Genomic DNA, 18,218 nt, shown 5'->3' on the forward strand with positions numbered 1-18,218 from the left:
GTGGGGGTGGAGTTGCACAGATTACCCTGACTGCCCTGCACAAGAGACCTAGTCATCTCCTGCTGATAAAACACTGATTGTTATGAAACTGCAACACACATTCAGTAAGTGACACAAACCCTGAAATTAGGCTCTGTTGCTCTATATTATGCTGCTCTCAAATTAAATAGAAAAAAACTTCTGTCCGATTCCCTTTCATATAAGTCTGTGGATAAAAACTGATATTTCGTTTCCAGACCTCACATAGCTAAAGGTAATGAAGATGTATTTTCCATTAAAGGATATTAACACAGTCTTCTACCCACAGAGACAGTGGCCTTGGATGACCGGGATAGCGGTGCTGGTTGCTGTGACTGCCGTGATGCTGTACCCCGGCCTCAGCAGAGGCGCACCATGAGACCGCTTATCAAGCCATGCACCGTCCTCCATCGAAGCCGGCAAACACTCATGTTTGGAGAACACAAAACTGATCCTTACTCTTCCTTTTTACCTCTAAAAAACAAAACCACAAAAAAAAAAAACACAAACTCACAAATCTCTGAAAGAGATCCGTAGTAGGGCAATTGCTTTAAAACTGTAATATATGTATTTGTCCAACAGGGGAATAAACACATGACTTTATCCTACAGTAGGCAAAACTTTGCTTGCGACGTTCATGTGATTTTTAAAGTCTAGTTTGGTGGTATTGGAAATACTGTTATGGCCTCCAGCAGGCTTCTTGGTACCAAATTATTTATGATGTTTTGGGTTTGTGGCTGTTTTACTGTAGAATCTTATTGTAAAGAATGAAAGACTGTATTTTTATTTTTTTTTTGCCATAAAAACACATACACATCCAGTATAGCAGTGATAAGCTGATCGAATTTGCCCGTTTTCTCCCCCACATCACAGAGCTGGTCCCGGTCTACCCACTGAACACGTGGTCACACAATGGCAGTCAACATATATGAGAATATTAAGGCGGTACAAACTACAGGGACCACTTTTGAAGCCGATTTGACTCATTTTAGTCCCGTCCCCCGTCCCCCCCCACCTTCATCCAAAATAAGAACTGTCAGAAAAACCAGTAGAATAATAATAAAACATGGATATCCGTACAATCCTCCAGCTCTACCTGATTCCTGGGATTCGTCTAGTCCTGAAAACGTCGCTTCTCCTAACCTAAACCTTGTGGCGTTGTAACGAAACAGGCGAGCCGTTTCTTAAAGAAAATGGTTGCTAGAACCTAATGGGATATATCGACTATTTATTGGTAGTTTATACTTGAAGGAAACTAAAAAGCAAAAAATGTTTCAGATTTAGCTAAAAAAAATAAAATAAAACTATAATAAATATATATATATATATATTTATTATAAGATATACTTTTTTCTTTTTTTTTAGCTAAATTCTATATATAATTTTTTTTCGTTACTGTGTACTATGATAGTTCAATGGGGAGAGTGATGTCTTTTGCCACTGGGGTCTGCACCCAAGTGTTGTCCTAAAGATACCCATATCACTTAGGCTGGGTGTAAACAGCCATATTAAAAATGAAAAAAAAAAAAAAAAAAGTGCTAGTCGTGTGAACAGATTGCTTACATCACTGGCTGTGTGGGGTCTTCCGCATTGTCAGAGCTGCCTGTTACATTACATGCATTATTCTAGTGCGCAAAATGGACTAAAATAGTGGTGCTGGCTTTTTTTTTTTTTTTTCAACTTGGACCAGCAGTCAATATAGAAAATTGGCCATATGCACTGGCACAATGCTTTTAATGGGTCCTTGTTCTCTCTGCGTGTAGTCCGGGGCTCCTAGGGACTGATTATATGCCTGTCTGAAATGTAATGAATGTATCACCAACACATTTAAAAAATAGTATTTTCATATAAGTTGGATAAGAATTAAAAATATATATTCCTTTCTAATCACGTCATACAGTTTTATAGAAAATATGACAAGGCAATTGCATTTAGGTTCGTTAACTACTTCCGGACCACCTATAAACTTTAAATGTCCTGTGGTCTACTCTAAAACATTGCTGCAGACTCCACATACACAAGGCAGAGACTGTTTATCAAGTCTCTGCCTTCTCAATCGCTGTGTACTCAGCACTGAACAAGTGCTGTGTATACAGTATAGGAAGCCCCTGACATTGCTTCCACCCCCAGAGCCAGTGGTTATGTGACCGCTTGGTGTAGGGAGGAGGAGTAGGAGCCGCTGGGTTCCAGGAGACCCCGTCAGCTCTGCTGTGCAGCAAGGAGGCTGTATATACCCTGTAACTGGGGCTAATATACCAGCCCAGTTCACAGGGGAAATCAGATTAAAAAAAAAAATATTTAAATGTTAAAATGCTCCCCCAAAGGTCTTTTATGACCTAATGGAGGGCATAGTGTGTGAAATAAATAAAAAGCAGAACAAACATGAAAAAAAAAAATTGCCTATCTAAATCATTATTATTAGACCCACCCTGTCAAAGTAAAAAAAAAAAAAAAAAAAGTGTCCGATAGATAAAAATAATTGATATGGAAAGGGGAACAAAATTGAAAATGTTTTAGTAGTCCTAAAAAAATAAATGTGAAAAATACACTTTTTTTTTAATTTTTCCACCAATATCACCAAAAAAAAAAATTAGTCTCCATGTATCACAAAAAAGAAGCTGCAAAAAAAATGTTTTTAATATTAAAACGAGAAGAAAAAAAAGCTGACGGATCTTTTGAACCTCCATGAACGGAAAAAAAACTGAAATGTGCCTGATTTGGATCGGGAGAAAACGGCCTGGTCTTTAATTAGTTAAAGTTTGTACTAGATGATATGGGTCGTTAATGTTACTTTAATAGGCCATGTCCACCTTTTGCAATTTTAAAAAATAAAAGAATTATTATATATATATATATATATATATATATATATATATATATATATATATATATATATATATATATATATATATATATATATATATATATATATATATATACAAATTTGAATCTAAGCAGGTTTCAGAACCTTCCGTTTTGTGTCTACAGCTTCTATGCAGATCTATGTGCGTCTCTGTAGTCTACAAACAAGCCTGGTGTAGTTTTGATGTTATGTATCCCCTACTACTTGCTAGCATAGATAAGGTAGGTTAGTAAATATTAAAGGAGACAGAAGGAAATATAAGTGCAGAGTCAGAATACACCGTTTGTAGTCTGTTACCATGGAGACCCATATGTTTGCATATAAGCTGAAGACTAACTTTTTTTTGTTTTAATCTATGAAAACGTGTTGCTTTGGTCGTCATACTGAACTTAGGGGTTATTTTTGTGCAGAAAAAGCTGTCGGTCTCATGATCTTGCCATGCTGTGTATGAAACGCCTGCCTGAAGCCTCAAGTCTTGTGCCGCCTGTATGTAATACTTTGCCGGTTGAGTGGAAGGGAAGAGCCGCGTGATCCTGTTTTGACGAGCCGTGACGATAATCAGATATGCGGGACTCGCAGATGACCTGTCGATGCTTCATTCATCTGGATTGTCTGTGATTTTTTTTTAGTATTATTTTTGGAAAACCAGGGCTAAATTTCCTCATCTGATCAAAGCTGTTGGGACTGGATTCATGAGGGGCCAAAACTGATTGACACCTCTGCACATAGTATCCATATGTAAAGGCTGTGTTCTCCTCTATCATGTTCCTCCGTATCCCAATCATGTAAGATACTTTTTATGTTTTTTTTTGTGTACTTCTCTTCTTGCGGACGTCAGACTTGGGTTCCCCCCTTCTCATCATGGGATTCAGGACTCAAGAACTTCTCGTTCTACCCCTAGGATTTCTGTACAGATCTCATAGTGATTACTGAATTGAAAATGTTCTGCCGTCTCCCATTATTCCCCCTACCCCCGCCACTTTTGTAGTGAGACACACACACACCCCGACGCGCGGTCGCATATTTTCATGCCACATCACTACACCTTTACCTTGTAAATGCCTGGGATGGTGGCACATCCAGTGTGCACTGTGTACATAGTATCGGCGTAATATGAGGATGAAAGGTTTTCTGCCCTTTATTTTAATGGGTTGGGGGGTCTACCGTGCCCTGGTAAGTGGGTTTCCGATGGTCTGAGAGCTTCCTTGGTGGATATTTTATGAAGAAATAAAAAAAACAAAAACATGAACCTATTTTAGCCATTCTAATAAATTCTAGTATATGAACACTTCTCAATCATTGGTGGTTGCATGGGGCCGCATTAACGCAATCATCGCCAGTCGTTACCACTTACATGGTGCTGTAGTCATCAGCTGTCCAGTGCCAGTTTTAAAAAGAGTTTGTCAGCAGAAAATGACTGTTCAAACCGAGCACATCTGCATCCAAACAATTCAGTGCACCTTCCCACCTACTTGTTTTCTTTCCATTTCCACCTCCTCTACCTTGATCGACCGGAGTCAGAGAAGGGCAGAAATAGGTGGGGAAGGTCACAGATTGCCTGTGCTTGGTTTGAACAGTCATTTTCTGCTGACAGACTCCCTTATATATGAAGCTTATTTGTTGCTGATGGCTACAGCTCCCCTCTCCATGCATTGTGGTATCAGACAAGCCTTTATATGTTCATGTGTGTTTGCTAGATAGTACGTTGCCTTCAGATCTATCGTGTACGTTCATAGTCAAAAGCATAGGAATATATAGGATAATACTTCTAGCGAGTTGACGTAGTTTCAGTTCCTTCTCGTGACTGGCGCGCACACGTAACATGCCTTTCTCATTAACTGTCCACCACCGCAAGCCGCCCCAACCACAACACTCATATATGCCAGTGGTACTCGGTACCTCTTGTATATAGGTTTATTGCAAATATTGTTCTGAAACGCTAAAAAAAAAAAAGTTCAGAATGACATTTTTTTTAAGTAAATAATTTGTTTTAAATCTATTTTGTAAAGATATAAAAAGGTTCCATAGAATCTCTGGAGCACAGATTACAGATTAAACTATTTGCACTAACAATTGTGATGTGCATGATTTAATAAATAACTTTACTCTGGAATTTCCACGTGGGGAGTTTTTTTTTTTTGTTAATGTGGATCTGTCGTATGTGTGAGTTTGGAAGTGTGAGAGGTGCCCCTAATTGAAACTCAACAATATCCATTTTATAGCCGGCGTGGTTAGTATGGATGTTCTGTGTTTTATTATTATATATTTATATATTATATCAAATTTTATTTTATTAAATATATATTACATAATATATATTATTTAATATATACGGTATATATTATGTATATTAAATAATTATTACATGTAATATATATATATATATATATATATTAAATTTATATAATTTAATATATAATCTCCAATCTATATAATATTAGAACAATTCTTGGACTCCGCATATAATATATGTCAGTACAATAAGTTTCCCATATAATCTCAAATAGAAACAATATAAATGATATACAGCTCTGGCAAAAATGAAGAGACCACTGCAAAATTTTCATTTTCTCAGATTTTTCTCTTTATAGGTCTATTTTTGAGTACAATGTAAATTGTTGTTTTATTCTATAAACTACTGACAGCATGTCTCCGAAATTCAAAGCTAAAAATGTTGTATTTATTTGCAGCAAATGAGAAATCGTCAAAATAATAAAAAAAGAAACCGTGCTTTCAGACCTCAGATAATGCAAAGAAAACAAGTTCTTATTCATTTAGAAACAACAATACTCATGTTTTAACTCAGGAAGAGTTCAGAAATCAATATTTGGTGGAATAACCATGATTTTTAATCCCAGCTTTCATGCGTCTAGGCTGCTTTCCACCAGTCTTTCACGCTGCTTTTGGGTGACCTTATCTCACTCCTGGCACAAAAATGTAAGCCGTTCTTCTTTGGTTGATGGCTTGTGACTATCCATCTTCCTCTTGATTACATTCCAGAGGTTTTCAATGGGGTTCAGGTCTGGAGATTGGGCTGGCCATGACAGGGTCTTGATGTGGTGCTCCTTCATCCACATATTGATTGACCTAGCTGTGTGGCATGGGGCATTGTCCTGCTGGAAAAAACAGTCCTCAGAGTTGGGGAACATTGCCTGAACAGTAGGAAGCAAGTGTTTTTCAAGAGAAACCTTGTATGCGACTTGATTCATACGTCCTTCGCAAAGATTAACCTGCCCAATTCCAGCCTTGCTGAAGCATCCCCAGATCATCACCGATCCTCCACCAAATTTCACAGTGGTGCAAGACACTGTGGCTTGTATGCCTCTCCAGGTCTCCGACTAACCATTAGCTGACCAGGTGTTGGGCAAAGCTGAAAATTAGACTCATCAGAGAAGATTACCTTACTCCAGTCCTCTATGGTCCAATCCTTATGGTCTTTGGTAAGCTTCAGCCTGGCTCTCGTTTGCTTCTCATTGATGAAAGGCTTTTTTCTAGCTTTACATGACTTGAGGCCTCTAGGAGCCTGTTATGAACTGTTCTTGCCGTGCACTTCACCCCAGCTGCCATTTGCCATTCCTTTTGTAGGTCACTTGATGTCATCCTGTGGTTGCTGAGTGACATTCGAATAAGATGACGGTCATCCCGGTCAGTGGAGAGTCGCTTTCGCACTCTGCCGGTCTGTAGCTTTGTTGTCCCCAATGTCTGCTGCTTGACCTTGTTGTAATGGACTGCCGTCTTCGAAATTTTAAGGATGGAGGCAACATGACGCTCACTGTATCCCTCTGCTAGTAAAGCCAGAATTGAGCCCTTCTTTTCCTCACCTTTGGCATGGTTAAAAGTTATTTTTTCACTCAAATTACTTTTGGGCTCTTCCTAGCACTTGTTTTGCCATCCAGCTTGTCCTATTGCAAGAGGATTGTGAAGACCACAGCAGTGTTTTTTATACTTTCCCTCGTTACATAAGATTTGGTTCAGGTGATCACCTAATCAGAAGCGCATGAAGTAGAATGAGGTGGACTATGGTTGGAATTCAACGGACACTGGAATGGAATGGCTGTCAGACACGTAGAGATGGGGATTTTTAGAAAACTGTGCAGTGGTCTCTTAATTTTTGCCAGAGCTGTATATGCCCAGGACTATAAGAATGGCTGACCATTCGGAAAATTAATCAGAACCCAAATAGAAAAAAACAAACACATTGGTCATAAATTGTTAGAGCAGTGTATCAATTTAAAAACCTTTATTCACAGTCAATGGGTCATGGTGGCACTATAAACCAGAACTGCACACACGAAATATAAAAACATGATAAAATACAGAAAAAAAAAATCACACCTCAGTATAAGATACAAATAATAATAAAAACCAGACCACCCCACAATGACAATAGCCATATAATTCTCTATTAGTATACTATGTCACTGTGACACTAACAGTACAACTGATCACAACTTATATCACTATAATAGATTACATAGAGACATACACAAGCTATTTCTGCAATGGATATTATCCTGAAAATGTTATTGGCACAGCTGTAATAAGGTATATGGGGATATTTCTAGATTATTGATAACACATATGTAACCAGATATATCCATATATGTCTCATAAGGTCATCAGTGTTGTTTTAATGGCTGTGCACTACTCAGTAATACACTATCCCATATCTGGTGTATCACTGACACCTATTCCTGCAACATGGAAAGGAGGTTACAAATCAGCACAGCATCAAATGAGAGACATAATCAGTTTCTCAATACCTGGTGGTCTGTGGTATCGTGTGATGCACGCCGACCCCGACGCGCGTTTCGGCACTCCTTCGGCAGCACTCCATTATAACTAATGTGTTCGTTTTTTTCTTTTTGGGTTCATATTAGATAATATGTATACCGTATATATTAAATATATCTAAAATTGTATATATTTTTTTCTTTTAATATGAGAAAAATCACCGATGCTCTGGGCCCTAAAGAGTAACCTTCATTTTAATGTTTATTTCATAAATCAATAGTACTCATGAAAATAATAAACTGTGTATTCTATTTTAGCAGAGAAATCTGCTTTTCTCCTAGAGCTCTTGCTCGCAATTCAGGGATAAAATCAGTATTAAGCGAATGTAGATTTTCACATTACTGACCAGGTCAGTTGGTGCTTCTAAAATTCTATGGAGGGAGGCGGAGCTAGAGGCAGACACGTTTCGGTGCAAATTCTCAATAGAACTTTATGAGCACCAACTGGTATTTCAGTAATGGGAAAAAAAAAATCTGTATTCACTGACACATTTTACCCATGAATTGAGAATGAGTGACCAGTCCAAGAGGAGAAAGAAGCAGATTTCTAATAAGATATTAAAGTTTCTTATTTTCATGAGCGAATTGCTTTATGAAAAAAAATATAGCAACTTTTACGCCTGCAGACGTAAACTGACAGTATCGTAGAGCAGGACTTGTAAAGGCCATTATACAGAAGCTAAAACGTCACATTACAGCTGTCTGAATAAGGCCTTTAGGCCATACTTTTAAGTGTACACGTCAAATAATCAAAAGTATGGAACGTGAGACACCTATTAAGATGTTTGTAGATATGTAAGGAGTCCTATGACTCTAGGTGCTTGTCACCCTGTAAAAAATACAATAAAATTTCTTCTACCTACCTAGCACATCGGATCTAAAAAAAAAAAACCTGAATGGAGTTAAAAAAAAAGCCCTATGAACCTGCAAAAAATCTGCACAGCCATCAGAGCATGCAGAAATACTGCAGATTTACCTTCTATTCCCAGCCACATGAATGAAACCCGTGCAAATTTTGCCATGGATATGGGGCAAAAAAGTTTGCTACACATGGACGTAACTGGAAATTTTTGGAATAACCCTTTAACAGCAGAGATTCAGAGAACAGAGCTCTGCAGAGCCTATATTGAGTGGAGTGCAGGCGTGCCTTGTTACTTCTTCATTCATGGTCTATGGGACTTCTGGAGAAAGCTTAGCACAGCGCCCCCTTTTTCTGGTCGTCTCATAGACAATGAATGGAGCCGAGGCTGAGCACGTGCACCTCTGCTCTATTCAAGATGGGTGTTCTGCACATCCCCATTCTCTGGATTGTTGTAGGTCTCAGTAGTCGTACCAATAGCGATCAGCAATCTATTCCCCCTACCAGCATGGGTGAAGGGACGCAGATGATTACTGCCCTAGGCTCAAAATTTTAAAAGAAAAAAGTAGGTGTGGGTTAACTAGATTATGGTCTAATTAATGCCACTTTCAACATGACACTGATACAGGTATATCGGTAACCCTGGACTCTGAACTCTCCTTCTAACCACATATCCAAGCCCTTTCCACTTCCTGCCGACTCCAACTCAAAAATATCTCACGGATCCGCACATTCCTCAGCCAAGAATCTGCAAAAACACAAGTACACGCCCTCATCATCTCCCGCCTCGACTACTGCAACCTCCTGCTCTGTGGCCTCCCTTCTACCACTCTCGCACCCCTGCAATCTATCCTAAACTCTGCTGCCCAACTAATCCACCTGTCCCCCAGCTATTCCCCAGCCTCTCTTCTCTGTCTCCCCATTGCCCAGAGACTCCAGTTCAAAACCCTAACCACGGCATACAAAGCCATCCACAACCTGTCTCCTCCATACATTGGTGACCTAGTCTCCCAATACATACCTGCACGCAACCTCCGATCCTCACAAGATCTTCTTCTCTACTCCCCTCTTATCTCCTCTTCCCACAATCGCATTCAAGATTTCTCCCGTGTATCCCCCCTACTCTGGAACTCTCTAGCCTAACATATAAGGCTATGTGGCCATGATGCCGAAATGCTGCATATTTTTTTTCCGCATCTCCCTGGCAGGAAACACGCATGCGGATTTTACATGCGTTTTTCCCACCTGGTAGAATCATTTGTCAAGCGTTCTTCACTTGCATTTCCGCATGCGGGTTATCAAGTGCTTTTCCAAGCAATTTTAGCATCACTTGGAAAGTGCTTGACAACTTGGTCACACTATATAAATCCATGCAACCGGCATATATAGTGTGACCAAGTAATAGTTTAAAAAAAAGAATGAGAATGGTAAAAAATAAAGATTATACTTACCTTCCGATGGCCTCCAGTCTCCTCCACTCCGTTCTGTCTCCCCAGTGTCTTGCGGTGGTGTGAAGGACCTGCGATGACAGGTCATGCGACCACCGATGTCAGCGGACGCGTGACCTGTCACATGACTCAATGACGTCATGTCAGGTCCTCATCCCACCGAGAGCCGCCCAACACATCGCACGCGTCGCTGAGGAGGCCGGGGGACATCGGAAGCAAAGTATAATCTTTTATTTTAAATTCTTTTTTTTTTTTTTTTACAGTTTCTATGGTACCCAGGTCTGGATGAGAGTCTCCTCTCCTCCAGACTTGAGTACCATCCGCACATTGAACCGTGTGATATCCGCATGTGCAGATGCAGTGATGCGGATGTCACGCGTTCCAATGCAAGTCAATGGCGGCGATTACGCTGCGTGTCAGCAAAATTAATGGACATGCTGCGGATTGTTCCGCAATGATAATCCGCAGCGGAAATTTCCACAGCATGTGCACAGCATATGCGGATTATCATTGGGGACCATAGGGCACGTATTACCAAGCGTTTTTTAAGAGTTTTCGCTGCCGAAATTCCGTGGCAGAAACGCTTGAAAAACGCATAGTGGGCACGCAGCCTAAGACTCTCGCCTACCGTGGAAACCTTCAAAAGGAACCTGAAGACCCACCTCTTCCAACAAGCCTACAACCTGCCGTAACCATCACTACACCACACCGGTGCACGACCAGCTCTACCCTCACCTACTGTATCCTCACCCATCCCTTGTACATTGTGAGACCTCGCGGGCAGGGTCCTCGCTCCTCCTGTACCAGTCGCCGTCACATTGTGTTCAAGATTATTGTACTTGTTTGCTATGTAAAGCGATATGGAATTAATGGTGCTATAATAATCTTTTGGTAGAGCAAGGAGCCATAAGCTCTCTGCCCCACCACTCCTTTGTGGTCTACAAGACGTCACTGCATGGCGCCACCTCTGCTGGCTGTTCTCGTTGTGAGTATATATATTTTTTGTGACCATTGGGGGGAAAAAAAGGTGACAATAGGGCTACGTTCTCACAATGAGCTTTTGGTGCAGATTTTCTGCACCCATTACATAAAATAGGTTACTTGCATTTTTCGAAAATACACCGTAAAAAACTCATCGTGGGAATGTAGCCTAATACTTTTGGAGGGGCCACTAACGAGGCTTTGATACTTTTTGAGGAAGGAGTTAGGGTGCCTCAATACTATCTAAATGGTGCACCATGGGTGTAGTATTAGGTTTGGAGGAACAATACTTGCCCTGATGACCCACATTATGCTACGGGACACTAGGAGATGCGGTTTGGTGCTGGGCCCCATATACTCTGGGTTTAGAGATGGTGGTGGTGCACAGACACTTTAAGCTGCCGCCAGAGGAAAGGAATCATGTAAGTGTTCTGCAGTGTGAGTAATTAGATGCATCCGGCCACCCTGCACTATGGCAGTATGCATACCAGACTCCTGACTGCTATTATTTATATCTTTTAGAAGGTGCTATAGACCATGAGGTAACTGTGGTTTACAAAGCACAGGGAGAAAATGACCTCACTTACTGCCTATAGTGCTGTAGTTAATGCCGCCTCATGTATCACGCGGCATCTATTCCAGTAATGCTAAATATTTCTTTTATCTCGTCAGAGCTTGTTATAGAACAGCTCCTAAGTTTATATATTTAGGACACTTAATGGATAGATAGCAAGCTCTGCTTAATCAGCCATTATTATCATAACCGCACGCCAATGCAACTTGCTTAACCCCTTAGTGACTGAGCCAATTATGTCCTTAATGACCGGGCCAAATTTTACAATTCTGACCACTGTCACTTTATGAGGTAATTACTCTGGAACGCTTCAACGGATCTCAATGATTCTGAGACTGTTTTTTCGTGACATATTGTACTTCATGATTGTGGTAAAATTTCTTCGATATCACTTGTGTTTATTTGCGGAAAAAAAACGGAAATTTGGAGAAAATTTTTAAAGTTTTGCAATTTTCAAACTTTGAATTTTTATGCCCTTAAATCAGAGAGATATGCCACACAAAATAGCTAATAAATAACATTTCCCACATGTCTACTTTACATCGGCACAATTTTTGAAACAACATTTTTTTTTTGTTAGTTAGTTATAAGGATTAAAAGTTGACCAGCGACTTCTAATTTTTCCAACAAAATTTACAAATCTGTTTTTTTTTTTTTTTAGGGACCACATCATATTTGAAGTGACTTTGGTGGGCCTTCATGACAGAAAATACTCAAAAGTGACACCATTCTAAAAACTGCACCCCTCAAGGTGCTCAAAACCACATTCAAGAAGTTTTATTAACCTTTTAGGTGCTTCACAGGAACTGAAGCAACGTGCAAGGAAAAAAATGAATATTTCAAATTTTTTTCACAAAATGTTTACTTCAGACCCAAATTTTTTTATTTTCACAGTAACGAGGGTGACGAGAGAAAATGGACCAGAACGTTTGTTGTGCAATTTATCCTGAGCAGGCCGATACCCCATATGTGGGGGAAGACCACTGTTTGGGCGCCCGGCAGTGCTTGGAAAGGAAGGGGCACCATTTAACTTTTTAAACTCAAAATTGGCTAGAACCGAGATCGGATGCCATGTTGCCTTTGGAGAGCCCCTGATGTGCCTAAACAGTGGAAACCCCCCACAAGTGACCTCATTTTGGAAACTAGACACCTCAAGGTAACTATCTAGATGTGCGGTGAGCACCTTGAACCGCCAGGTGCTTCACAGAAGTTTATAACGTAGAGTCATGAAAATATAAAATCTAATTTTTTTCCACAAAAATTTACTTTTAGCCCCAATTTTTTTATTTTCACAAGGGTAACAGGAGTAAATGGACCCCCAAATTTGTTGTGCAATTGCTCTTGTGTATGGAAATACCCATATGTAGGAGAAAACTATTGTATGGGCACATTGCAGGGCTTCTAAACGAAGGAGTGACGTTTGGAACACAGACTTTGATGGAATGGTCTGCGGGCGTCATGTTGCGTTTGGAGAGCCCCTGATGTGCCTAAACAGTGTTAAAACCCCACAAGTGACCACATTTTGGAAACTACACCCCTCAAGGATTTTATTTAGTAGTATAGTGAGTATTTTGAACCCACAGGTACTACATAGAATTTGATAACATTAGGTCATCATATTGAACATTTATAGGAAATAGGAGAAAACTGACCCCATAATTTGTTATGCTATTTCTCCTGAACGCGATGATGTCTCATATGTCGTCAGAAATTACTGTTGGGCCACACGTCAGGGCTGAGAAGGAAGGAGTACTATTTGGCTTTTGGAGCATAGATTTTGGTAGAATAGTTTGTGGGTGACATTTGCAGAGCCCCGAAGGTGTCAGAACAGCAGAAAAACTCCAAAAGTGACCCCATTGTAGAAATTGCACATCTCAATGAATTAATCTATGGCTGCAGTGACTATGATGTAACATCCATGCTAAGATTTATTCTGGAGAATTGCAAATATGCCAGTTTAGTGCCCATACATTGTGCCCCCTTAAAGTGTAGTGTCCCCATATATTGTATTGCCCCCATACATTTCTCTTGGTGACACACACCCCATAAATTATTAAGTGCGCTCTACCCGCTACAATAATGCCAAACATATGGCCACTTACTGCGGTTTAGGCACAGTGGGGCTCAGAAGGAGAAGGGCATTTGGATTTGGGAGCGCAGAATTCACTGGATTTTATTTGAGGAAGTGGGAGCCTGTTGCTTTTCCAGAGTATTTGTGACACGCCCCCTGAGCCGTGGGGTACTTGGCAGCCGGGCCTATGGATGCCGGTATGGGGAATATCACGGTGGCGGACCCGGTCCGTGACCCAGGGCGGTCAGTAAAAAGGGAAATTTATAGGGGATTTGGAAAAGTTTGTGACGCCACCTGTGGATTGCGACTAAAGGGTGCCGCCGCTGCAGAGCAGTCCTCTGGAGCTGACGTTACGGCAGCAGGGATGGTGTGGCTCTCCACAGGTAGAGCTGGCTCCAGGGCAGTGTAGGATGTGTAGGTTACGCTGGGTGTTGTAGTGCCGTGAGGGAGAGATGGCGCAGATGAAAGAAGGGACGGAGGCAGTGCAGTGCAGTCATCCGAGTTTTTACTCACAGTTCTTATGACGGTTCCACTGGTGCACTGTACAGGTGTCAACCTCCCACATCACGCTGCGTTCACCAGGCAGGGGTTCAGCACTTCCTCAGGCAAATTAGGAGTACCTGACAGAACCCCACTTTCTTGTGTTCCTAGCTAGACTGTCTTCACACTGGGTCTTTCTCCCTCCTGCCCTGCGCTTCCCACTCTCAATCCAGCTCGGGTGCTCTGAAGTCCCTCCTGTCACGTTGGAGTTCCCGGGCCTGCTTGACCCTCACGGGGATTAGAATGAGGCTTCGACAACTGTCTATAGAAGCCAGAAGCCTCCGGTTTTCCCAGCCGAGATGTAGAGTAGCACGGCTGGACCAGGGGCCAGTCCCCTTATTGCAGCCTACGATCCCTCTACGTACCCCCTAGGATCCCTTCTGTAGATCGGAGCCTACTCCTCTGCTCCCCTCCTGGGCCTCTAGGACTGGGACCTGCTTGTGGAGCAGAGCTCCTAAAGAGACTCTGCTCCCAGACTATTCTCCACTGACTAACCTGACTGAACTGCCACCCTAAGATGGCTTCTCTTTAAATACCTACAACTATGGTGCTCCTCTAAACTGCTTCCTCCACCCACACCCACTACTGGTTCCCCCTACCTTTGGGTTCCCCCCACTCCAGCCAGGGACAGGGCTCAGCAGCTGGGCACATGCATGTTGCCCCTCCAGCCGGCCTGGAGCAGTGTAGTGTTGGATGCAGGTGTTGGGGTTCCGGGCAGCACTCCCTCCTTACCTGAGAGAAGGGGATACCACACCTCTGGGTGAGGTGCAGTACCTCTGTGGCGACTGAACCCTCAGGGGCGCCACATTTGTTCTACCAGTAACGTGGGACCCCCTATAGTTCCGAATGACAGATGATGGACCTGAGAGGGGGCTGGTTTTGTGTAGGATAAATTAGGGGTTTTATTGGTAACATTTTTCGGTACATAATTTTTGATATCTTCCAGAATTAGACTGGACCGCCAGTTTATGCTGAGCACTTACCTCGGGGTTTCTGTGTAAATCCTTCAAAAATGCGATTCAGACGAACCCCCTGACAAAACCACCCACTATAATAAGGCAGATGGAGACACCTTGTACTCCGTTTGGCTTTTGCTCCAGTGGTGTTCATCTTTTTATGCCTGCACACATCTGTGATTGCCTACACTTGTGCGCTACAAAAAAAACTAAAATGATGGGACACCACCGGAACAGAGACCAGTCCAAAGTGCCTCCATCTGCCTCATAAGTGAGTGGTTCCGTCCGAGGTTTTGTCTGAATTGCGGTTTTGGGGAATTTACACGGAAACCCCCACGTAAGCGCTCAGCGGAGAGCGCAGGATAAACGTGAGCCGAGCCTTATTCCGATTTTTTTTGAGGCACAATGAAGAAATAGACAGCAGTACCAGAATAGTCCTCATTTTTCTTTTTGCAACGTTCACCATGTGATATAAGTGATGAGGCAGATTCATTCTTCGGGTCGGTATGATTACAGCGATAGCAGATTTATATCAGTTTTTTTTTTCGTTTTTGCTGCTGTCACGCAGTAAAAATTCTTTTTTATAAGAAGTAGTATTTTTTTCGTCACCATATTCTGAGAGCTGTAACTTTTTTATTTTTTGGAGAACAGAGCTATATGATGGCTTATTTTTTGCGAGACGAGGTGCAGATTTTTTTGGTACCATTTTGGGGCACATAGTAATTTTTGATCACTTTTTATTTTTCAGACACAGAATGAACAAAAACTAGCAATTCAGTTATTATTTTTATTTTTTGCGCCGTTCACCGTGCAGTAACAGTGATAAGACCGATTTGTCCGTCGGGTCGGTACAATTGCAGAGAAATCAGATTTATATATTTTTTTATGCTTTTCTATTTTTACTGACTAAGGCTGCGTGCCCACTATGCGTTTTTCAAGCGTTTTTGCCAAGGAATTTCCGCAGCGAAAACGCTTAAAAGACGCTTGGTAATACGTGCCCCATGGTCCCAAATGATAATCCGCATGTGCTGTGCACATGCTGCGGAAATTTGCGCTGTGGATTATTATTACAGAAAAATACACAGCATGTCCATTAATTTTGTGGACACGCAGCGTAATTGCCGCCACTGATTTGCATTATCCTCGAAGCAGAGGTGACTCTTGGTCTTCCTTTCCTGGGGCGGTCCTCATATGAGCCAGTTTCTTTGTAGCGATTGATGGTTTTTGCAACTGCACTTGGGGACACTTTCAAAGGTTTCCCAATTTTTCAGACTGACTGACCTTCATTTCTTAAAGCAATGATGGCCACTCATTTTTCTTTACTTAGGATTTGTATTATGGCAAGAAAAAAGCAGCTAACAATCTATACAGTAGGACTATCAGCTGTGTATCCACCAGACTTCTGCACAACACAACTGATGGTCCCAACCCCAATTATAAGGCAAGAAATCCCACTTATTAAACCTGACAGGGCACACCTGTGAAGTGAAAACCATTTCCGGTGACTACCTCTTGAAGCTCATCAAGAGAATGCCAAGAGTGTGCAAAGCAGTCATCAAAGCAAAAGGTGGCTACTTTGAAGAACCTAGAATATAAGACATATTTTCAGTTGTTTCACACTTTTTTGTTAAGTATATAATTCCACATGTGTTAATTCATAGTTTTGATGCCTTCAGTGTGAATGTATAATTTTTATAGTCATGAAAATACAGAAAAATCTTTAAATGAGAAGGTGTGTCCAAACTTTTGGTCTGTACTGTATATAATGTGTGTGTGTGTGTATATGTATGTATGTATATATATATATATATATATATATATATATATATATATATATATAATGTATGTGTCTGAAAATATATATATTTATATAATACAAATGTCAGTTTGGTATCGCCATTATTGTACTAACATGATTATTTTACCAGTTTATTTTTACTGAAAGAATTGAATTTGGGTATAAATTGGTATACATGCAACGTGTAGGAGCATGTTCACACTGGCCATTAAACAGAGAAAACTAAAGATAGAAACAAAATGAATAAATACCCTGCTGTAAGTAAAAAGCAATAGTGAGTATAAATAACATAGGGCACTTAGTAAACACTGTTTTTGATTTAAAAAAAACAAAACCTAAAAACCATCCCACCACAACAAAGTGTACCCATCGAGAAGGTCACATTTTTGACAGATGGTAAGATTTTAAGATCAGAGGTTAGGGCGGTCCTAATTGGGTCACCTTGGCACTGGTATGAACACATCTTCTTTTAGGAACTTGAAGGTAGTAATGTAATCGCGCCTGCAGTGGGCATAAGAAGAACGGCTATCCTATTAGCGCAGGGTATTGTGAATGCACAAAGGAAGGAAGCACAGAACCTCAGCCGTTCCCTTCCTGCACGTCTGTAATATTAAACTCATATATTTCAGTCTGGCTGCTGTTGACGGGCCTGGACATTTGCAGACATGTAATAGTAATCTCTATAAATGGTTCCCAGGTAATTATTTCTAGTTGCAGCTTGATATGAGTAAACTCACTCAAATATGTTTAATCCAATGATTTCACCCGTATCTGTCATACGTGTTACGTTACATTCATCACCTGTCATCCTCACAATGCGGCATCGGGAGGTCACTAGTGACATGGCGGCTCTTCTTAGAAGCACCTGGACAGGATGGGGTTTCAGAGTCCTAGTATAGTACTAAGGCATGCAAAAAATTAAGTAATTTGATATATAGTATTGAAAAGATGCTTTATGGATTGTTTGGGAGTTCCCGAATTCACTTGGTCATGTACACACGTGGTCAAAATTGTTGGTACCCCTCGTTTAATGAAAGAAAATCCCACAATGGTCACAGAAATAAGTTGAATCTGACAAAAGTAACAATAAATTAAAAATCTTTGAAAATGAACAAATGAAAGTCAGTCATTGTGACGCGCCCCTGGGCCTGTGTCGCGCTGCGTTGCGCACGCGGGAGCTTACCCGGAGCCGGATCTGTTGAGGGTTGTAGTCTCGTGGCGGTGACCCGGTCCGTGCCCAGGGAGTCAAACTGAGCGGCGATGTATCAGCGGTAGATGTTGGACGACTACGCCACCCGTTGAGTACAGCTAAGGAGC

At 41.2% G+C, this 18,218-nt stretch overlaps 1 protein-coding gene across 6 annotated transcripts in view; it reads left to right on the forward strand.

The window, feature by feature from the left end:
• SLMAP (sarcolemma associated protein) overlaps positions 1-4,994 on the forward strand; it is a 119,152-nt gene extending 114,158 nt beyond the window's left edge. For all 6 annotated transcript variants that reach the window (XM_073644619.1, XM_073644621.1, XM_073644620.1 and 3 more), the window contains one exon: positions 308-4,994. In XM_073644619.1, coding sequence (XP_073500720.1) covers positions 308-397 — 90 coding nt within the window. In that variant the 3' untranslated portion in view covers positions 398-4,994. The remainder of the gene's footprint in view (positions 1-307) is intronic.
• Positions 4,995-18,218: the final 13,224 nt, after the last annotated feature.

The sequence above is a fragment of the Phyllobates terribilis genome, unplaced genomic scaffold, assembly GCF_046119375.1.
Source record: "Phyllobates terribilis strain yellow unplaced genomic scaffold, ASM4611937v1 Scaffold_8__6_contigs__length_399053987, whole genome shotgun sequence".
NCBI classification, from domain to species: Eukaryota; Metazoa; Chordata; class Amphibia; order Anura; family Dendrobatidae; genus Phyllobates; species Phyllobates terribilis.